This window comes from Saimiri boliviensis, chromosome 6 (assembly GCF_048565385.1).
Source record: "Saimiri boliviensis isolate mSaiBol1 chromosome 6, mSaiBol1.pri, whole genome shotgun sequence".
NCBI lineage: Eukaryota > Metazoa > Chordata > Mammalia > Primates > Cebidae > Saimiri > Saimiri boliviensis.
In genome coordinates, this window is record NC_133454.1 from 89,740,557 (window position 1) to 89,764,373 (window position 23,817).

General features: G+C 34.6%; 1 protein-coding gene across 3 annotated transcripts in view; it reads left to right on the forward strand.

The window, feature by feature from the left end:
• Nucleotides 1-23,817, forward strand: part of PRMT3 (protein arginine methyltransferase 3) — a 139,936-nt gene that overhangs the window by 18,030 nt on the left and 98,089 nt on the right. For all 3 annotated transcript variants that reach the window (XM_074401235.1, XM_003919914.4, XM_074401236.1), the window contains exons 8-9: nt 234-299; nt 8,700-8,821. In XM_074401235.1, coding sequence (XP_074257336.1) covers nt 234-299; nt 8,700-8,821 — 188 coding nt within the window. The remainder of the gene's footprint in view (nt 1-233; nt 300-8,699; nt 8,822-23,817) is intronic.

Genomic DNA, 23,817 nt, shown 5'->3' on the forward strand with positions numbered 1-23,817 from the left:
CGGCCTTTTCAGTCTTCTTAAAATATTTTGTGTGTTGTTGCTATTTCTATTTATTGTTTTCTTAGGAGAAAAAATAAATTTGATATCCCAAGTATAAAAACTGCTATGGAAACTAGCAGTGTGTGATAAAATGGCAAATTAGCAGTGTGTGATAAAATGGCAAATATCTCCCTTTAAAAAAATGTATTTGTTTTGACTGTCATATAAACAGCATTTTCCTCTCCCCACACTAGGACAAAATACGAACAGAAAGCTACCGAGATTTCATATACCAAAATCCACATATCTTCAAAGACAAGGTAAGTAGCATAAGTTATAGAACTATACATTTAATGTTTTTTGGGGGGCAGTAGAAATCCTCTCTTGGGTCATCCTTGTGATAGCAACTGATTTAACATACTCTGTCTTTATTTCATGGAAGACTTTTATGATGCTGCTCGGTGGTGCAGAGTACTGATAACAGAAATGCTGATTGCTGCTGTCATTCAGTGTGCCCTTTTTTAAAACTGAAAGTTAATTACAATGACAGCTTAGTTAAACTTTGCTTATTCAGATAATTTTGCTTAAACCGTATTTTTTATTTAGTTATTCCCATGAATTTTAAATGTATCAGATAAGCACCATGTCATAGCACACTTTTAATTATTACTCTAGTGTTGAAAGTAATTGAAAATTATTTTAAGAATAATAAGTAGGGTTCACTATTGTAATATGGTATTTATTTTATATGCTTTATTTTATACTTTACTCCTTTAAGAGATACCTTATATTTTATAGTTTTAATATTGCCTCAAGTTATTTAAAAAATGATCTTATACTCCGTGTGTGCATGTGCCTGTGTGTTCGAAATTTGTATTTTTTGACTTTTCTTCCTTACACATTTATTTTTTCCATTTTTTCTTTACTCCCTTTTCCCCTCTCTCTTTTCCTCCCTTTCCACATTGGCATGGTTACTTAAAAGTTTGGGTTTTCTATTTGTTCTTCCTGATGGGAAATTAGTCCCCTAATTTAATCAGGAATATTATGATCTCTTCCATTTATATACCTTTCCTTGGGAATTTTTTACTACGCTTTTTACTTTGAGAACATGTATACTGATAATGTATCAGGCAGTTTTAATTACTGATAATGTATTCGGCTGTTATAATTCCACTTTCATCTAAGGTTATTTCATAGGCTTTACATGATATGACAGCAGCAACAACTTTTAAGTTTTAAAAATCCTTTTTTCTGGTTTTTATATTGTTTGGAATATAATCTGGATTGGCTTTTCATTTTCCATACCTCTTTTTTAAGAGCAGTGTCTCACTTGTGAGTTAGCTTAATTGGACAGACGTACTGTAATTTATATAGTGCACTGATATACTTTGCCAAAGCATTGCCCCAATGAAAGATTTATAATTGTTTATGCTGACTCCCACCATAGACAAATAAATGATTTCATTTAAAAATTATAGTTATCAGTTTTTTATATTTAGCATTTTTGTATGCTTTCTACATATTTCTATAGTAGAGAGTTTTCATAGTTTTTATATTTGCAAAATAAGTGCTGGAAAGTTGAATGTTTGTCTAAAAACCACTTTGTTTCTAGTGAAGCAAATTATGTTACTGTCAATAATGTTGCTTTATATTTCTGGTTAGATTATGCCCAGATTTTTGTTTTATTTTTTCCTTAATATGTTGTGTAGAGATTAAACATGAGAATCACTAATCCTGGCTAGTTGGAACCAGTTATATAATTTTGGGCAAGTGGATCTCTTTGGGCCTAACCTGTAAGGTGATTGTAAAAATTATTTCTGGTTCTAAAATTCTGTGGGCTTTATTATGGTGAACATCATCATTGCCTTTCTTTGAGCCATCTTCTCTTAATAGGCGATGATAGGAATACCAGAGGAGCTTATTAAGAAAGTAAGTTAGAATGTTCCTTCAGTATGCTTCTGAATGTACTTGTCTTATAATAGGTAAGTAAATAATGAACAGGCTCAAGTATAGTAATCACAAAATTAATAATCAAGATATTAAGTATTATTATTAAAAATGTTTTCCTTCCTTTTTCCCTTCACTTCTCTTCATTTCTTCCTCCCAGCCTCCTTTTCTTCCATTTTTTCTTAATATTGTTTCAAATCACAAAGCTCCTGTGGAGGCCATATGGTTTCTCAGATTAATTTAACTTTGGGAGGTATTTAATCGTGTTGTCACCCACTCATAATTAATTTCTGTTTGTAGTTTATTGAAGAAATTCCCAGTTAGGTGCCTTTATGCTTCTGGTTATTATCTACAGTTACACTTCAGTTTTTTTGGTTTTTTTTTTTTTAAGAAAAAAATGAATCAAATTTTCTCATCATTTATAAAGTAATGTTGATTCATTCTCTTCTACCTCTTTGATTCTATCAAATTTTACTTTTTCTACTTGATCACCTAATTCTAAGCTAGATATAATAAATAATTAACATACAATTAAAAATAAAGGTTTTAGAAGCAGGTTAACCTGTGTTTAAATACAGGTCCTACAATTTATCAGCTGTATGACCCTGGACTTATTTCTTTTTTTTTATTTTTATTTTTTGTGAGATGGAGTCTTGCTCTGTCACCAGGCTGGACAGCTCACTGCAACCCCCGCCTCCTGGGTTCGAGCAATTCTCCTGCTTCAGCCTCCCCGGTAGCTGGGACTTACATGCGTGCGCTACCACGCCTGGCTAATTTTTTGTATTTTCAGTAGAGATGGGGTTTCACCATGTTAGTCTTGATCTCCTGACCTCTTGATCCACCCACCTTGGCCTCCAAAAGTGCTGGGATTACAGGTGTGAGCCACCATGCCTGGCCACCCTAGACCTATTTCCTTGCCTCCCTAAAGCTCTCATTCTTCATTTGCAAAATGAGGATTAAATAAGGATTTTTACACATACACATATATGTATTGTATATACATTATATCTGAATGTGTATTTGTATAGTCTTACCAAAAAATACATACTCTAAGTGGAGTATACTAAACATTCTTCTGTACTTAACTTTCTTCACTCAGCAGCTTTTCTTGGAGATCATTTCTTACTATCTTTTTTCCCCATGTTTTCTCTTGTGGTAAAAGACACATGACATAAAGTTTGCCATCTTCACTATCCTTAAGTGTATAGATCAGTGGTATTAAATTCGTTTATAATGTCATGCAGCGATCACCACCTCTATCTCTAAAACTCTTCGTCTTATAAAATTGGAACTATTCCCGTTAAAACATAATTCCCTATTCTGTCTCCCTCCCAGCCCCTGGCAATCACTATTTCTGTCTCTATGATTTTGACTACTCATATACATCATATAAATGGAATCTTACAGTAAAGTCGTCCCTCAGTGTCTGTCACAAAGGAAATACAGTCAGCCCTTTATATCCTTGAGTTCCAGGACCCTCTGTGGATGCCAGCATCCACAAATGCTCATTTACTTGATATAAAATGGTGTAGTGTTTTCATACAACCTGTGTGCACCTTCCTGTATACTTTAAATCATCTCCAGATTACTTGTAATACCTAATACAATGTAAATGCTATATAAATAGTTGTTATACTATGTGTGTATGTGTGTGTGTGTGTGTGTGTATACGTATGTGTGTGTGTATATATATATATATAATTTTTTTTTTTTTTTTTTTTTTGAGACAGTCTCACTCTGTCACCCAGGCTAGAGTGCAGTGGCACAATCTTGCCTCACTGCAACCTCCTCCTCCTGGGTTCAAGTGATTCTCCCGCCTCAGCCTCCCAAGTAACTGGGACTACAGGCACATGCCACCATGCCCAGCTAATTGTTTGTATTTTTAGTAGAGACGGGGTTTCACTGTGTTAGCCAGGATGGTCTTGATCTCCTTACTTCGCGATTCGCCCGCCTTGGCCTCCCAAAATACTGGGATTACCGGTGTGAGTCACTGCGCCCGGCCTATACTGTATTGTTTAGGGAATAGTAACTAGAGAAAGAAGACTTCATGTTCAGGTACAGTTGCAAATTTTTTTCCCTAATGTTTTTGATTAGTGGTTGGTTGACTCCCTGGATGGGGAACCCGGGGATACAAGTGGCTGACTATATTTCCTTTTGTGAATGGCTTATTGCACTTAGGGTAATGTCCTCAAGGTTTGACCTTGTTGTAGCAAATGTCAGAATTTTTTTTGTTCTTAAGGCTCAATAATCCATTGTTATGTATCTACGATATTTTGCTTATCCATTCTTTCATCGTTCTGTGGATGTTTGGGTTACCTCTATGTTAAAGATATTGTGAATATTGCTGCTATTAACATAAGTGTACAACTATCTCTTAGAGGTCCTGCTTTTAATTCTTTTGGGCATATACCCAGAAATGAAATTGCTGGTCATATGGTAACTCCATTTTTAATTCCTTGAGGAGCCACTGTGCTGTTTTTCACATTGGGTATACCATTTTGTTTTCCTACCAGCAGTACACAAGGGTTCCAGTTTTCCATATCCTTAGCAATACTTGTGGTTTTCTAGTTTTTTGATAATAGCTATTCTAATTGTTGTTAGGTAATACTTGTTTTGATTTGTGTTTTTCTAAATGATTAGTGATTTTTGAGCATCTTTTCATTAATATTCTTTTAATGGTTCATATATCCACTGTAAGAGTGTCCGTAAGTTATTTGTTTTTATATTAGAAATGATGCTTCGTATGAAATATTAAAAATATATATATAAATATTATATTTATATATGGGAGTACAATTATAAGGTAATTTTTTAGCATTGGACTCCCTAGGTCAAAAAGGGTATATACCATGTATGGGGTCACCAGTTGTGCTACCAGCTTGTCATTGGTACACAGCAAGGGAGTGTTGATCTTCCCGGATACTATCACCAAAGTACTTTTAGCAAACTTCTGTATTCTACACTGATCTTTTATTTTTAATTTTTTAGTTTTGCAAGTGTTTTATTTTAATCAGAGTTTCTGGAAACTTATTACATACTATTCTATTGTGTATATTTTTCTATTTTATTTTCATTTTCTTCCATATACTATTTCAAGTTGATGTACTTTAATTGTACTGTATACATATATACCATATAATATACTGTTTGCTTGCCATTTTGGTTAATACATTTTATCCGGAACTTTTAAAAAATTCTTTTTGTTTGCAGTGATGTATATAGATTACATGTTAAAATAAAGTTCTTAATGTTTGTAAAAGTAATTATGTTAAGATATATTTACTCACCCAGACAGGCCATGTGTTCAAGAACAATCAAATTCCCACTGAAACCATCTGGGCGTAAGACAGGAAGCACAAAGTAATAGCCTTTCGACAACTTTATTTCTTCAGTGGATATCAGGCTATTAAGATTTTCTCTCTTCTGGAGTCAATACTAATAAATTATATTTTCAATATATAATGGAAGGAGCTGGGCATGGTGGCACCCGCCTGTAATGCCAGCACTTTGGGATGCCAAGCTGGGCAGATCATTTGAAGTTAGGAGTTTGAGAGCAGCCTGGACAACATGGTGAAGCCCACCTCTACTAAAAACACAAAAAGTGGCTGAGCATGGTGGCAGACCGCTGTAATCCCAGCTACTTGGGAGGCTGAGGCGGGAGACTCACTTGAACCAGGGAGGTGGAGGTTGCATTTAGCTGAGATTGTGTCACTGCACTCCAGCCTGGGCAACAGAGTAAGACTCTGACTCAAAAATTAAGAAAATAAAGATAATAAGGGAAGGAAAACTTCACTTATAAGAGCAAGTAATATGGAACTTAAAATGCATAGACGTGAACAACTAGAAATATGCAGCACTTATATAAAAAAAATTTTTTTAAAAACAAAGTACCTAACAGACAATTTTAAACAAATTAGAAGTCATACCAGGTTCTTAAATAGGAAAACTCACAATTATTTTTCCTAAATTTTAGTTCATGTCTCATAAAAATGCTAAGACTTTTAAACCTAGACAAACCAATCTCTTGCTTATATGGAAAAATAAAAAGTTTTTCAGAAACATTGTGGAAAAATATTTGCAGTGAGCATGGACCAGACTTACTAGATATTAAACCATTTTATAAAGCTTCAGTAACTAAAATAATTCCTGGCATATGAATATATAGATTAACAGAACTGATTTTAAATCCACTAATAAATGCAGCTATACACAAATATTTAAATGATTGTTAAAGGTCACGTATCAAATCAGTGGGGGAAATCTTGTTTAATAACTGATATTGGGACAAGTGGTCAGCCATTTGAACAAAACGTTGGAACGATGCCTCCTAGTGTATACCATGGTTTAAAAACAAACAATGAAACTGTGAATGTACTGGAAGGAAATGTATGAGGATGAAATTGAATGAAATGGGATAGACTGGGGAAGGCCTATCTAATTATGATCAAAGTCCAGAAGACATTATAGAAAAGATTAATTAAAGTTTAATTATAGGTAAAGAATTTGGGCATAGCAAAAATCACTGTAAGTAGAATCAGAAGACAAAAATACATGCTGTGAGAAAACACTGCATGTCATACTATAGAGGATTTTAGAGGACTAATCTTAATTTACAAAGAACTCTTATGTGCTAACACAGATTGATAAAAGCATTAGCAATTGCGTGGAAAAATGGGGAGAAGATAGTTCACATAAAACTACAGATGACTACCTGGAATGATGCTAAATCGCATAAGAGAAATGCATATTAAAACTAAATTAACATATCATTATTTTGTGATTGCCAGATGGGTAGACATCCAAAAGTTTCATTATATATTTCATAGGCTAGTTTCACCTGTGAGGAAATTAGTACTAATTCATTGCTCATTGGAGTCTTCATTAGCAGAATTGCCCTATAAGATCAATTTGGTTATATCTAGCAGAATTACAAATATGTATATACTTTTTGACATAAGTGTTTTCACTTCTAGGAATATATTCTTTAGATTTACTGATTCATGGGAATGGGCTTAGATATGAAGTTATTTACAGCATTTATTGTCCTACTAAGATTTCAGGAACACCTAAAAATGTTCATCAGTAGAGAACTGGATTGTGAAACAGCCATAATGTGGAATCCTATACAGCTACATAAAAGAAAGGAGTTCTATAAATTGATATGGAGAGATCTCTAATTTGTATTGCTAAGAAAAAAAAAAAAAAACAATATGAAGCACAGGGGGTATAACAGGCTATCATGTGTAAAAGGAAAAGGAAAAACATGTATTGAATTGTAATGTACATAAAATAAATTTTTTAAAGGATAGAAAACGTACCCGATGTTTAAACGATATTCTATTGCCTAGTGAGAAAAAAAATTGGTATACAGTAGAATTGATTCTTAATTCTAGTTTTATTTTTCTTAGGATAGTTTCCCATTACTCAGAGTAAAATCCAAGGTACTCTGTGATCTGACTTCACCAAGTGTCCTCTTTCTGAACCCAGCTTAGCCGCACTGGGCATCTTGGCTTTGCCTGGAATATTGGGCCTTGCAGTTAACACCCTCCATGACTAAAATGCACTTCCCCTAGAACTTCGCATGACACTTCTTTATTCAGTTCTCTGCTCACATGTATCAGAGAAGTATTGTCAGGCCTATCTAGAATGGTACAAGAAAGAGTGTTTCTCCTCTCCTCTGGTCTTAACCTCTGCTCTGCTTGATTTTTCTTACTGCCTGACCTTATTGTATGTTCTTTGTTTATTCATTATCTGTCTCTCTCACAAGATTGTATGTGCCATTAAGTCAGGGATTTGGTCTTGTTTATTGCTGTACCCCATCACTGAAATCAGTTTCCGGTACTTAGTAATGCTTAGTGAATACTTACAGTATGAGAGCACTGAAATAATTTCATATTTTGGGACAAGTATGTAAGATTTTTAGGCCATTGATAATGAAAGATTTAAAGCAGTAGTTTTCAGTAATTTCACAGAGTAATGTACTTACAAGGATTTTGCTAAATGTGTTTCCTTGGTGACTTGCTTTTGTTTTTACTATGAACTAAGTAGGCTTCCCTATACTATTCCAGGGAAAACCATTATTAAATTATTGACATAAATAATTGCTCCCCACCCACCCCCGATAGCATCTTAAGCTTTTGGTTCTAATAAATACTTTTCTTTCACCAAGAATTACCATTTTTACAACTTAAACTCTCAAGTTACTGAATTTTGACAGCTAACTTTTTATTGCACTTTGCAGTTAAAATGGGCTGAATATTTAATTTTGAGAGTAGGAAGGATGTAGTGGTATTCCATATCCTTGATTACTTTATAACCCTTTTTAAATTGTATTGGATCAGGCTATCCTGCTCAAGTTAATTCCTGCCACTCAAACTTGAAGAAATTTATTTCTGTTAAAATGTAGAATTAGCCTAAAATAGAATATACATACAATAAGGAAATTAAAAACAGTAATTCTCTATTAAACCTACATACATATTTTTTTTTTTTTAGAAATAATTTTTTATATAAAATCTCTGAAATTTAGCATTGTTGGGTCTAATTACAACAGACTATGACCAACTATGCTGTTACTAATTTAAAACAACTCATAGTAATAATATCTTCAGTTTTCCCAATTAGAAATTACTGTGTATTTGTTTAGTAAAATTTAAAATTTTTATTGTGATCTTTTCCTAGTCAGAAACATCATAATATATGGATAGAATTTAATATAAAAGACCTTTCTGATAACATCTGGTTTTTTTTGTTTGTTTGTTTTATTACTACAGGTGGTTTTGGATGTTGGGTGTGGAACTGGAATTCTCTCTATGTTTGCTGCTAAAGCCGGGGCGAAGAAGGTTCTGGGAGTTGATCAATCTGAAATACTTTACCAGGCAATGGATATTATAAGGTACACATATTTTAAGCCTTCATTTAAGATTATTTTAAAATTTAATGATTATTTAACAGATTTTCTTGTCTTTAGTAGTTCTCTAAGGCAGACTAAAGACATTTTGTCTTTTTGTAAAATTTCACTCCGGAATAATAAGATTTTAAGTGGAATTGAGCTAGACACATTTGAGCTGTGCTGCTGAATAATTTTTTCATAGTTCTCATTGCAAGAATTATTTTTAGATAGTTTTCTGGCTTTCTGAGTATGGCTATAAATATACTAATTCTAATATTATAAAATTAAAAATTATTGATACTTAGGATAATACTGACAGAGGACTCCCTATAGAACTAAATATGTTAGTAATATTTTCTTTAGCAAATAGCAGTTACACTGAAGACTAAGAGTTATTTGTCTTTTTCTTTTGTTGCAACACTGGCCCATGTACCTCCTTCAAATTAAGTAAATTCCAAAGTTGCTAAAAACAAGGCAGAGTGGATTTAGTTTATTATCCCCTAAAACATCTATTCTCTAAAAATCTCTGTCTTTTGAGTATTTAGGTGGGTGGATTGATTTTACAGTTGGCTTATGCTCTAATAAGAAGGCCTTTATTTGAGATCCAGCTGACACAGCTGGATTTCTTTCCCTGTGTGCTTAACAAAAGCACATTAGATTTGGAACTTAGGAGTCATTTTCAGAATACATAATTAATAGGAGTCTTCTTATAGCATCTTTTAAGTGATTCTTCAACTTAAACTAATGTTCCACTCTTAAAACTGCTTAATGTTGGCCGGGCATGGTGGCTTATGCCTGTAATCCCAGCACTTTGGGAGGCTGAGGTGAGAGGATCGCTTGAGCTCAGGGGTTCAAGGCCAGCCTAGGCAAAATAGTGAGACTCTGTCCTCTACAAAAAAATATTTTAAAATTAGCCAGGCATGGTGGTACGTGCCTATAATCCCTCTTACTTGGGAAACTGAGGCAGAAGGCTTGATTGAGCTTGGGAGGTGGAGGGTGCAGCAAGCCATGATTATGCCACTGCATTCCGGTCTGGGGGACAGAATGAGACCCTTTCTCCCCAAAAAAATTTTTAAAATTTGATTAGTATTGGTCTTTTCTGATTAGTTTAAAAATTTGGATATGATTATGTAAAATACTTAAATCTGTTTAGATTTTATTTTGCAATGTAGAAGAATAGTGTTATGATTAGAAAAACAAGTTTGAATCAAGCTTGGGATGGAGTCCTCACTGTACCATTTAACCAGTACTTTGAACTTGGGGTAGAGTACATCTAACGTGTTAGAAATCTCAGTTGTTTCACTGTCAAATGAAACTAATAATGGCTGTCTTTTGTGGTTGTAAGATGCATAAGTTATAAGTAAGACATATATATAAATCAGTTTGGCCTGTAGCCCATCACATACTAAATACTTTGAGATGGGGAAGTTTTAAGTAATGTAATATTGGGGTTCAAGGGTTCAGGATGCCCTCAGCTCCCCTCAGAGGACATTTCTCCAGGTTCTTGGTCTCCTGCCCTCTCATGAATGAGAGAGGGGACCACAGTGCAGTGTGCAGTAAATGCTGGACTCAAAAGTGTTTGTAGAAAGTGATTTATTTAAAGAGGGAGAGAAACAGGAGAAGGAGAGAGAAAGAAACAGCTCTCACACTGAGTGAGAGAATCCAGAAAGATGAAATCCAGGAGAGGAAAGCAGCTTCCACTAGAGTGTTACGGAATGGAGAGAGAGAGATGGAGTTTAGGAGAAGACAGGCTTCCATGAGAGAGTGTGGAAGAGGACTCCAGAGGGAAAATCCAGGATAGAGAAAAACAGCTTCCACAAAGGGAGTGTTTGTGGAAGGGGATCCAAACATGGAGTCCTAAGGAGTGTGGAAGAAGGGGACTTTTAACCTGGGAGGAATCCCCACCTTCTCTAAGACCTCAGGCCAATGAAAGGAGTTCTTTAGAACTTCTACTGGAGTTACTGACTCTTAGTTTCTTCCCGTGCCTGCGAAATTCAAACACAAACCATTAAATCTCCTGGATGGAGTGAGATGGGAGGGGGGCATGTCGCTAGGAAGTTCTTGTGCTTAAAACTACGCCCCCTTGTGGACCCGGAAAGAGAACACCTTCCCTTAGAAGATACACATATAAATCAGTTTGGCCTGTTGCTTGCCACATAGTAAATATTTGGAGCGTTAGCGTTGTTATTAACAAATACCAAATCGGTGTTAATGGAAAAATTGCCCCGAACTTGTTTACGTTTTTCATAGATAGTAGTTTGTGGTTGGGGTTTTTGTATTGGAGAATATATATATGCACACATGTATATGCACACACATATATACACACACGTTGCAATTGTAATTAGAGAGTTGCACTTACATATATAGATAGATAGATAGATATCTAGTAAAGTTTTTTCTAGTTCTTATGATACTATTAAGTACAACATGATCATTTGGGGGGTTCCAGAGAGAGTATCCTCAATTGCTTGTTCGTTGCCATCCAAACAAATATGAGAACCACTGTCCCAAAAAAGAGATTGTTTTAGAAGAATTCTCAAAAATTTATTGCTGATAGTAAAATGATGAGCTATTTCTACTAGAATTTCTAGTCTTAATGAAAGAACATGTTCATTTATGAATTAGTCATTTTTTATTGCTATAAAATGGGACTAGATGTGCTCTCATTTTGATTTCTTAACTCTATGAAAGAAATGGAAGGGAATTATAATACTCACTTTGATTTGTTTTGTATTGTTTCATTTTATTTTACAGAAGTCCTGATTCCCAGTGTCTTTGTAGAAACATGTTTATATAATGATTACACCTACAATTCATCATGTATAATATTAATATTTAGTGCTAGGGTTTACAGGGTCCAAGTTTCTTAATAAAATATTTAAAATGTTTCTGATATATACATTTAACGTTCAGTTACTTAAAATCATGAGGAAAATGTTTTCTGACAAATTATTGATAGAGGGAAATTGATTTTCAGTCCCTTTTTCTTTGCGATCATCTAAATACTTCATAATATATTACTTTTGATCTAGAGTAAACAGTTTTGGAGGAACAAGACAGTGGCATTTGTGTGTTTCTAGTATTTTGATGAGCTCCCAGCAAAAACAATCGCTTAAAATATTATATTTTATGATTATTTTTCAAAATAAATGGTCAGCCAGTCTGTGTATATCTTATAATTTAATACTAGTATTAAAAACTTTGAAAGTATTTTAAAATATTAAAGATATCACAGTAATTCTATCCAGATTTAAGAATAATTTTTTTTCTCCCACATAATCCTAAATATTTTTATTAGTTAGAAGACCCTCTAAAGTATATTTGTCACTGGTGCAGAGCCCAGAATAGTTTGGGATTAATATTCTCTGTTTTTAAAGTCTCCAGGAAAGCTGCCAACATACTTTCAATCAAAGGATGGGTGTCAATTTGCATTTTTTAGTATTTATTCTGTTAAGATAGCATCTTCTACATCATTGGGCAAAAGCAGAAATGTAAAAGAAATATGTCCCTGATTCAGCAAGTGACATCTACAGTCACAAAGGAATGCTTTTCCATGTACTCAAAGACAATAAATTGCTCCTTCCATCTCATCTTTAGGTCTTTCACTTATAAAGCCAGAGCTAACAGAATGTCTCTTTAGCAATACTTATAGGATTCTGTACAAACATGTTTTTGATATTACTTAAAGTTGTCTCAGCTAAGTAAGCACATAACTAGAAGTATTTTAACAAGATTTTTATATAGTTATAATGAGATTTAAACCCAGCAATTTAGCATAATAGCTTTTCATTAAAATTATTAGGGTTCAAGATATCTAAACCTAAAATCTGAGCTCAGACAGATTCTTAGGATAGAATAGGTAGAGACTTGTGACTTATTTAGATAAGGATCCTCTGTCTCAGGTCATTGAGTCAATGTACTTGTCCTCAGTCTTTTCTATATGTGTTTTTGGACAGGGAGTCTGATCATTTTGTCAATTAAATTTTTGAATTTTGAACACTAATTTTAATGTAGTGAAGTAGGAAGTAAATAAGTCAAACTGGTCTTTGCTGTGTCAAATATTTTATTCTTACCAGTGTTTATCATCTTAATCTTGCAAAGTGTCATTTTTATAAGATTCACTGCTAGCTCCAGAGTATATCTGAAATCTTTGCTTGAGTGTCAGATGTAGTTATAGGAAGGAACCATAGGTAAGAAGTGCAGTGAAGAAATCAAAACCAGTTTCACTATTGCAGATAATTATTTTCTTGCGGTAATGTTAGCAGTCAGAGAAGTAACGTGTGACAAAGATTACTACCAAGCATGGAGAGTGTAACAAAATAACTAAAATTTAAGTTTATATTCGATAAAAATACCAATTTAGCTAAGTGAACATTTTTCCTAGAGCACATACTTACTATAAGCTTTTGCAAAAAAGAATCACATTAAAAATAATTTTAAGTTATTGTACATGAGAGCATATAGCTAGAAGCTTAATGAGGAAAAGTTTTATTATACAACAGGTTCACAGTTGATTCAGAGGGAACAGCCATGTATTGTGACTTTGTGGTAATGGATTTTACTTAAAACAAATTATATCCACATAAGACTTGTTTTTTTCTAATTATCTATAAAGCTCCTGTGTATGTTCTTTTCCCCTTTGCACAGTGTAGAAATTGAGCAAGCAGATGTATTTAAAGGGCTAAAGAAGCAGACATTATTATCTCACAATTTTTAGTACTCTAGTTTGTTGAGTACCTTGTCACTCAATTTCTAGTTTTCTTTTCAGATGGAAACTATCAAAGACTGCAGTTGTTATCAAGATCTAGTGATATTTGTGTAGATCTTTGTCTTACCTCATGCTAGATGGCCATGTTTAAGATTCATTATAGACAGTACTTTTGCCAGTCATTACCAGAGTCATGGTCATCAGAGCAAAGGGAAGCAATTGTTCACCAGATGCATTTTGCAAAAATATAAATTATTAAAATTTTGTTCACAAAACTGTAGAATAGTTATGTAGTCTGACCCCCCCACCTTTGCTGTGAAATATCAAAGTTATTTCTGAGAATTGCTTAAAAGGATTTTTGAATTTTTCAGCCATATGTGACAGTAGAGAGAATGTATGAATTTCTGTGTACCTATCACCCAGTGTCAACATTTATCAATTTTTTTACCATCTTTTTTGATCTATTTCCCTCCCACTTTTTAAATTTGTTGTGTGTGTGTGTGTGTGTGTGTGTGTGTGTGTGTGTTTGTGTTAGAGTATTTTGAAGTAAAACTTATACATTTTATCAGTAAATGTGTCCTAATACATTTGAGTGTTGGTACATGAGAACATTTATTGAAAATGACTTAGCACTCAATCTTTATAGATCCCAATTTAATAATAAAACTGCTAACATTAATTTAGTTCTTTTTACTGAATCTCCTTTGATGTAGATTATTACACCTGTTATAGAGATTAAGAGGCTGAGTGTGGTCATGTGTGCCTGAGGCAGGAGAATCACTTGAGACTAGGAGTTCAAAGCTACTTGTGGGCTTGGATTGCACCTGCGAATAGCCAGCATACTCTAGCCTGGGCAACACGGTGAGACTGTCTCTATAATAGGGTCAGAATTAGTTCTCGGGCAGTCTGACTCCACAGTCTATCCTCATAGCCAGTTTGCCATTCCTTATCTCCATTTAACTACTTACAGGGGATGTATTGATTATATTCAGTAGTTAGCTTTACTTAGAACCTATAGATAGTTTGAAAAGCAGGCCCTTTTTGTTTTGGATAAGCCAACATTGTACTGTTTCTTCAGAAATTTTCTTTGCCTTTTTTATATTGTGAAAAGGTAGTTATTTTTATAGTGTTCATATGGATCTCTCCTTTGTCTTCCATTTGAAATTTTAAAATTATACTATGGAGTAAAATACCTTCTATTTTCTCTGTAAATGTACTTCTAAAAGAATATGCAGGAAACAGTTAATTGTTAATATCCCCACAGTTTACTGCCTCATTATTCTAACCAGTTGAGGAGGCCGCAGAGCATGCTCATCTCAGCATCCAGACATGACTTGAGTTCTAATTTTTCTTTCACAATTAGCTTTATAATCATGGGCAAATTACCGAACCCCTTTAAGCCCTGATTTCTTCATTTATAAACTGAGGTTGATCATGTCTATCTCATAAGATTGTTATAGGAATTGTATCCATTATGGTGCTTTGCAAAATGACTAGCCCTGTAACTGCTTACTGAATGTTAGCAGTAATGATAATCATGTTAATTATTAGTAGTGGTTATATGTTTGCCTTGGCATCAATGCCTCAAATAATATTTTACATTTGGGTGGTTATGTTTCTAAAATGGACATTTATTGCAGCTGTCTTATCAAAATATGACTTACTTTTTTGTCTTTATTTCATGAGCTCTATTCTCTTATACCATAAAACTGCGAGCTTTCGTCATACTCTGTACTCACTTGCCTCTCTTGAACTCTATTCTCAGCTTCTCTGAAACTTATATATTCTTGCATATTGGAGCTTTCTATAACTATCATCAGTCAACAAAAGCAGCTCTTCTGATTAGCAGGCTCTAAGTTGTCTTTAACCCTTCTGAGGCCCTTTTCTCTGTCAAAAGTCTGTATACAGCACAATTTCTTCTGTTAAACTCCACAAGCCTACATCCAAAAAAGGCACTTTAAATTCTAAAAGATATTTTAAAAATACAAAGTCTCTTATTCTTTCAAACACATGCAATTTAACAATCCTTGGATTATGTTTAAAATAATTTTTGACTAGGCATGGTGGCTTAAACACCTGTAATCCCAGCACTTTGGGAGGCTTAGGTAGGAGGATCCCTTGAGACGAGGAGTTCAAGACCAACCTGGGTAACATAGTGAGACTTGTCTGTACCAAAAATAATAATAAATACTATTACTACTAACAATTTGTATCCCTTTTATTTAAAAAGGTGATCTAGCATTTCTAAAGAAATGAGTTTAGGATGGGATAAATTTTGGTTGTTACTGTAAACTGACAGTATATCAGATTTTAAGAAGATGGGACTGGCTCTTCTGAGGTTGCATACATGAATAAAACAATATAGATTTTCTGAGATGTTATGTTAGTAAGGGCAAATAGGTCTCAAAGTGATATATGGAGAATGAGAAATTGTTTCTTATTCTTGCTATCATACTTTGAACTCTGCAGTGAAAGATTATTTCAGCAACATAAACTTACCTAAGGATTGCAAAGCTATTCAGTTGTCAGACAATTGTATACTGTGTTTACTACCCTCAGGAAGCACAGGTAACTTCTGTTTAATATTTTTACCATCATCCTGAATGTCTTTGGTTTCTCATTGACACAGCCATGGAATAGCTCATTATTCAGACTTTCAAATGTTATTGCAGAAGAGTTTTTAGGAGAAGGTTGATCCATCATATGGCCACAATGCAGTACACTCAATCTCGGTATGACATAAAAGATGCAATCTTTTATATTGCCTGTGTCTAGAATACTGTTAGAAAGGAAACATTAAGAAAAGCCTAGAAAATATTTTTATTTATTGTCATGTTTATTAAAGTGTCTTTCTCTAGACATGAGGACAGGACAGGAGCTTTGTCTTCATCTTTTTATCCCTAACACCTAACAAAGTGTCTGATACACATAATAGATTCTTAGTTAAGGTTTTCAAATACAAGTAAAGGATCTTAAGGCAATGTTTTTCAAGATTGTGTGTGTGTGTGTGTGTGTGTGTGTGTGTGTGTGTGTGTATTTTGGAAAAGGATTACAAAATACACCAGCAAAAATTCTTGAAATAAGGGATGCTGCTTTATATTTTGTTTATAAATTTAATAGAAATAACACAAATGTGAATTAAAGCCAAAGAGAAATTTGAACCACTGATGAGGCTAAGTTTTTTAAAACATTTGTTCTTTGAAAGCCATAGAACTCTGCTGAAAGTCATGAGGTGATCAAGACATCTTACAGGAAAATTAAATTTATTTCCCTTGCTAGTATACCTCAAAGCCCCCTTAATTTCTGATTCACCCAGTGGTTCTGTGGAACATTCCATGACAACCTACTTGTTCAGTGATTTACTGGAAGAACTTACACAATTCAGTATAAAGCTGAACTCATAGCTAACATTACAGGAACTGGTACAGTGCAGAAACAGCAGAAAAGAGATACCCATAGGCAAAGAGGTCACAGGCAGACTTCCAAGTTATTTCTTTCTCTTTTACCACAAGAATTACACAAGATATTTTCTTCCAAGCTTCAAACCTCAGAGGCACATGTGAGATATCTCTACCCAGGGAAATATACTTGAGTCTTAGAGACTGTAGTTCTCAAAGTTAGCTGGTCAAGTAGGCATATTTCTGCCATGTGACCAGCCGTGGCATATACTCAAACCAAGTAACAAGTGTGCATGATGAATCTTGATGTTTACTTTAAACATGTTGTCAACCTGGTTCATCTGAACCTACTGTCTCAGGTAAATAGAGTAACATCATTATTCTGTAATCATTCAAGTGGTCTAGGAATTTGTGTTTTTAGAATTTGATCAAGAATCATTGCCATGGCCATAGAGATCTACGCAAGAACTGAGTAAAACAAAACAGACCTGCTGCATTAACTCTTTTTTTCCAAGTTGTAAGCCTGGGATTCATACTTGACATTTCTTCCCCTTTACCCAACATATCTGTTGGAGACAGAGTCCTGTTAAGTATCCTTAATGTTTCTCAAATGTGTCTCTCTTCTATCCATGATATTTGTCATGCCTTACTTTACATTCTTAGATCTCTCACCTGAATTAATGCATCTTCACTTAACTGGACCAGTTGTTTGTACTTTGTCATTGCCTCCAGCTATTCTCTGTCACCTGTTCTCAGTAGTGCAGCCAGACCAATTTCCCCAATTGATTCTCCTCTACTTTAAATAAAAAAGGAAGAAAGGGGGGGAAGGTTATTTTTGTGTTGGGAAGACATACAAGAGATAAATTACATATGAGCCTACTATCAGAGATCACTGTCAAAATTTGGTATATTTCTTGCCACTCTCAAAAGTCTTGGGTCACAGGAGATGAAATCCAGAGGAATGTAAACTTAAATAAAATATCAGCTCCCCATGGTAATGCAGGAATTTTTCTTTTCTTTGTTCATTAATGTGTCCCAACTACCTGGGAGGGAACCCAACACATCCTAGGCATTCAGTGTAAATACTTATTCAATGAAGAATTAATCAATTTTTAAGATTGAGGACATGATATATTCAAATCCAGGTAAATCATCATCACCAAAGCCTAAAAACCCATTGTTGCTGATAGATTCCAGATGATTCTTTTTATCTTTTTTCACTTTATTAGAACTGAGTTATTGCTAATTTCAAACAATGAATGTCCTCGGTGTTAATAATTCTACAGCTACACATCTGTAAATAAAGATGATACATTTGGGAGGGTGCAGCTCCTAGAATAGCCTTGTTATGGCTCCAAGTCTATGCCCCATACCTTCTTGGTAGTATTTACTTCTCATGGAAAGTGTGTAAATCTGCCCCCAGCTTCATAAGATTAAGAATTCTTGCGTTTTCTTGACATTTGTGAATGAAGGACTAGATAATTTAACAAAGGCATAGGTTGTGTCTCTAAGGGGAGAGGGTGGAGACTGGTCAGTTTACAGTTACCCCAGTCATGTTTTTGTCCCTTTATCACTCCCACTTTGTATACCTCTTGCCTCCAGGGATTTGTGTTGTAAAGAATGGCTTCACCTCCACTATCGTGTTCGCTGGTATGTGTACTGAGTACAGGGTCCTTCTTCACAGGTGTACAGTATAATGTCATCCCCTTTTTTTCTCACTAAATTATGAGATTCTTTGGCTTTTTCTCCCACTAAGTTATGAGATTTTTGGGATTTTTTCCAAAATCTTCATGCATTTATCAGTATCTTACGTTTTGTATTTATCAGTATCTTACGTTTTGTATTACTGTAATTTCACTGTGCTTAGGGAGCAAAAGAGAAATAAATATGTGTACTTTGATGACATACTGAACTGAAAGTAAATGAATAGTATATATTGTACCTACTTATATCTACTAGGATATTCGTTTCTTCTCCCCCATAAGCTGCCATCTGTATAGTCTAGGTGAACTTTAGATTTGTTTTATCACTGACTTTAAATGCACTTGATTAGGTGTTCATTGTATGAACTCCCATGTACTTTTTGCTGTTTATGATGTGCCTGTATCATGAAGTGAAAGTTAAATTGCTACTTTTAAGATAGGAAATAAGATAGGAAAGTATGTGTTCTAACAAAATTTCCCCTCTGAAAAAGTTGATAATTTCATTTTTATTGGATTAGTTAAGAGAATTACTTAAAGATATTCTTTTTATTACCTTATCATATTTCTTTACATTAGAATCAAGCTAATTTTTCAGTAGGTGTTCCAAAGATAAAGATTCATGTAGTTTATTCAGAAGTAGGATTTAGTGAGTAGCCACTTGAGAAAACTAAGTAAAATCTATATATTTTTTTCCCGAATGGAAAAAAATCAGGTGGTGATTAGCAGTCTCATGAAAGAGGTTATCTGTGTAGATGATACCTGTTTTAATAGAAAATTAATAGGAATTACAAGGCTTTTTTTTTTCCCCCTTAAATCATGGTCTTTCTTGTTATAGTCATATTTGAACAACAAATAATTACTGATGCAGATAAGATTATGACTTGTAGCAGACAATAAACGGGCCTAGCAGATGGTCTCTTACAGAACACAGATCTTGTTTCAGCATAACCATTCTGAAGATACTTTTAAGCAATGGGAACATTTTTCTCTTTTTAAAGAAGCTTGCCTTCAGTTTTCTTTGAAGTGTTTATTATTGTTAAAGCCTTAATCAGTATTTCAGTAAGCAACAAGCAACTATAGCAGTTTCATCAGAATTTTATTAAATACCCTTTTGGAAAAAAACTCATGTAAGCATTTCTTTAAAACTTTATGAAATATAACCTGTAAAATCAGTACATAAAACATCAATAAGCATGTTAAATATGCATAAGTATGCCTAAATAACAAATGAAATTAAACATGTAGTAACCATCACTCAGCCCAAGAAAACTTTGCCACCAATTCAGAGTCCCACCCACCTCCACTCTTCTTTCTCAGTCAGATGGGCTACTGTGAACAATTTTCTTATGAATAGTTTTTACATGTGCCCTGGCGTACACATCTAGGGGGTGTATACTTCCAAGTAGAACTGTGATCCTTAGGATATACATATCTTCAAATTTCTTAGATATTGCCAGACTGTTTTCCAAAGTGGTTATGCCAGTTTATCTTATACCAGAAGCATGTAACAGTTCTGGTTGGTATTATCCACCTTTACAAAATCTTTCCAATCATTTGTGTAGCAGTATCTCAGTGCAATTTTAATTTTTGTTTCTTTGATTGCTAATGAAACCGAACACCTTTTCATGTGATTGTTAGCCATTTAGATTTCCTATTTCTGTGAAATATCTGTTTATGCTTTTTGCTCAGGTTTCTGTAGAGTTGTGTCTTTTTCATGTATTTGTAGGCCATCTATATATATTTTAGATTTGAACCGTTGATAGGTTTTATGTAATGCAAAAGTCTTCTCATTCTTCTTTGCCTTTTCACCCCCTTTGTAATATCACTTGATGAACTGAAATTCTCAGTTTTCATATGGCAACATTCCTATTTATAGTTGCCATTGTGAGTTGAGTAAGAAATCTGTACCTTTACTGAGGTTATAAAGGGCACATTTTCTTGTAAATGCTTTATAATTGTGCTTTTTACAATTAGGCATTGATTTTTTTATATGGTATGAAGTGGTGGTCCTGTTTTGTTCCTTTTCTTGGTATTCTATTTAGATGACCTAGTTGTCCTGGTCCCATTCATTAATCTTTGTACTTAACATTGTCGTCTTTATCAGTAAAGTGCATATTTTCTTGTAAATGCTTTATGACTGTGCTTTTTACACTTAGGCATTGATTTTTGTATATGGTATGAAGTGGTGGTCCAGTTTTGTTCCTTTTTTTTGGTATTCTATTTAGATGACCCAGTTGTCCTGGTTCCATTCAATAATCTTTATACTTACATTGTCATCTTTATCAAGAATCAAGCATCATTATATGAGATCTGTGTAACCTTTGTACTAAAACTTCACTAAGGCAGTAGAACCAGAAATTACAAGTCACTCACTCATGAATGCATATGCAAGAATCCTAATAAAAATATTGGAAAACTAAGCCAGTCACAGTGGCTCATGCCTATAATTGCAACGCTTTGGGAGGTCAAGTTGTGTGGATCACTTTAGGCCAGGAGTTCGAGACCAGCTTGAGCAACATGGGGAAACCCTATCTCTACTAAAACTACAAAAATTAGTTCAGCCTGGTGGCACATGCCTGTAATCCCAGCTACTTGGGAGGCTAAGGCAGGAGAATCTCTTGAACCCTGTAAGTGGAGGTTACAGTGAGCTGAGATCATGCCACTGCACTCCAGCCTGGGTGACAGAGCAAGACTGTCTCAAAAAAAAGAAAGAAAATAGAAAAACTGAATAATATATTGAGAAGTAAAGTTTATTCTAGGAATGCAAAGTTGGTTAAATATGAGAAAATCAGAAAAATCTATTGAGATCATCTCAAGAGATGCAGTATAAAAGTCTGATAAAATTTAGTATCCATTCAATATACCTATGTATTTAAACTGTTAGCAAACTTGAGTTAGAAAGCAATGTCTTAATATGATAAAGAGGAGGGGTTTCCAATCCCCAGGATGTGATGAGTACCTCTTGGTGTCCTGTTAGAAACTGGGCCACACAACAGGAGGTGAGCAGTGGGTGAGTCCTGAGCTCTGCCTCCTGTCAGATCAACAAGAGCATTAAATTTTCATGAGAGTGAGAATGCTATTGTGAACTGCATATGCCAGGGATCTAGGTTGTGCGTTCCTTACAAGAATCTAATAGGTGATGATCTGAAGTGGCGGTTTCATCCTGAAACTATCTCCCATCCCCAGGTCCATGGAAAGATCGTCTTCCACTAAACTGGTTCCTGGTGCCATGAAGGTTGGGGATTACTGATACAGAGTATCTACAAAAACAAAACCTATAGCCAGTATCTAGATGAAGCATTGAAAGCATTCTAAGTTCAGGAATAGGACAAGGATACCTTTCATCACCTCTTCTATCCAACACCATAAAGGAGATCTTAGCCAATGTGCTAATATAAAAACAAAAGTATAAGAATTGGATATGAAGAAACAAAACTGTTTTTATGATGTTTAATACAGATATTAGAAAGAAGCTATAAATATATTACAGTATTAAAAGTACCAAGATGCTGAGTACATAATTAATCAGAGTTTATTATTATTTTTTGTTTGTTTGAGACAGGGTCTTGCTCTGTGCAAGCTGGAGTACAGTGGTAAAATCATGTCTCACTGCAGCCTTGAACTCCCAGGCCCAACTGATCCTTCCCCCTTGTCTCTAGAATAGCTGGGCCACAGGCGCATGCCACCATGCCTGGCTAGTTTGTTTATTTTTAGTAGAGACAAGTTCTTCTTCCTGTGTTGCCTAGGCTGGTCTTGAACTCCTGGGCTCAAGCAGTCCTCCTGTCTTGGCCTCTCAAAGTGCTGGTATTGTAAGTGTGAGCTGCCACAACTGGCTTATTGTCAATATTTTTAACCTCCTCCCAGACAATGCAAGGACATTAAGTCACTTTAAATGGAAAATTCACGCTGGGGATGAACATCCCCCAGTAAATGTTGGCTATGAATCATGGGTCAGCTGTTTGAATTTCTTACTCCCCACTGCCTTCTGACTTTGATCATTATCTCCTTGCCATATATTTCTCAGGTATCTTTTGTTTTATTGTTTTCTGCAATCACTTATGCAAAGAATAAATCTGTAAAAACTATTAATGACCACCAGGATTTGAACTGTCCCCTACAAAGCTTGTTAATAATTTATTCATAGAAGCCTCATCTGATTTATCTTTTTTATGTCATTTTTCAAAAATGATTGAGTTCTTCTCAATGAACTGGTTGTTTTTTCCCTTGTCCTTTCTTTCCTCTCATTGATTTTTTTTTTCCTTTCTATATTAAAAACATTGGGCGGGCTCCATACTTGTTAACTGAACCAGTCAATCAGATCGTGCCTCCTGAATATTCTCTTGGCCTCCTAATAGATTACATAAAGTACTTGAGAATGGGGAGTTGCTAATTTCTACATACATTGTCACCTATGTTCATAGCATTACATTATATTGTTATCATAAAGCCAATTTAAGTTCATTTGTACTCCTAGCATGCCTGCTCCTTCAGAAGGACTGTTTTCTTTATATGTGGAGAAGAGAGTACGGCAGTTACCCTTCTTAGGGAAGGTATGCTGCAATCCTGCTTTTACTCACTGCGGCAGATTGGTTGTCATACCACCTGGAAGAATTTCTTAACGGCCATTTGGGGATCAATCATCAATCCAGTTATCCCTTCTACTCAGTAGTATATAAAATAAGTGGTGTGTTTCCCGGATAATTTATGCCAGTAGTAAATGTTGAGAGTGTTTGCTGATAGTGAATCTCCAGGCTTTTCTGGTATTTCTCTGTAAAATCATGTCTTGTCTTTTTTACTGAATACTCGGAGAACATAGTCGTCCCCTAAACTTGTCCACTAGCTGCATTGTCTTTGTGGCAACTCATAGTTTTATGTTCATTACTTTCCTAGTGAATACTTCATCTTTCCAGGTAGACATAAAAGCATAAAAACGTCTTTCAGTGAGAGGAAAAACTGTTTCTCTTGCCATTATTCCCTCTTTGAAAGGACTGATATTTATTAGAAACTCTAGTAACAGCTAGAGAATGGGATTTTTCACTATCTTCTCTTCTGTGTACTATTCCCTATCAGCCCACTAGCTAGTTCTCTAAATCTTGCCATTTCATACCAAGGTTAGGTAGGCAAACATCCTAGGATTCAATCCTCTGCCAATTTTTTTAAAATTCCTTTTTCTTGCTAGAAAAATTT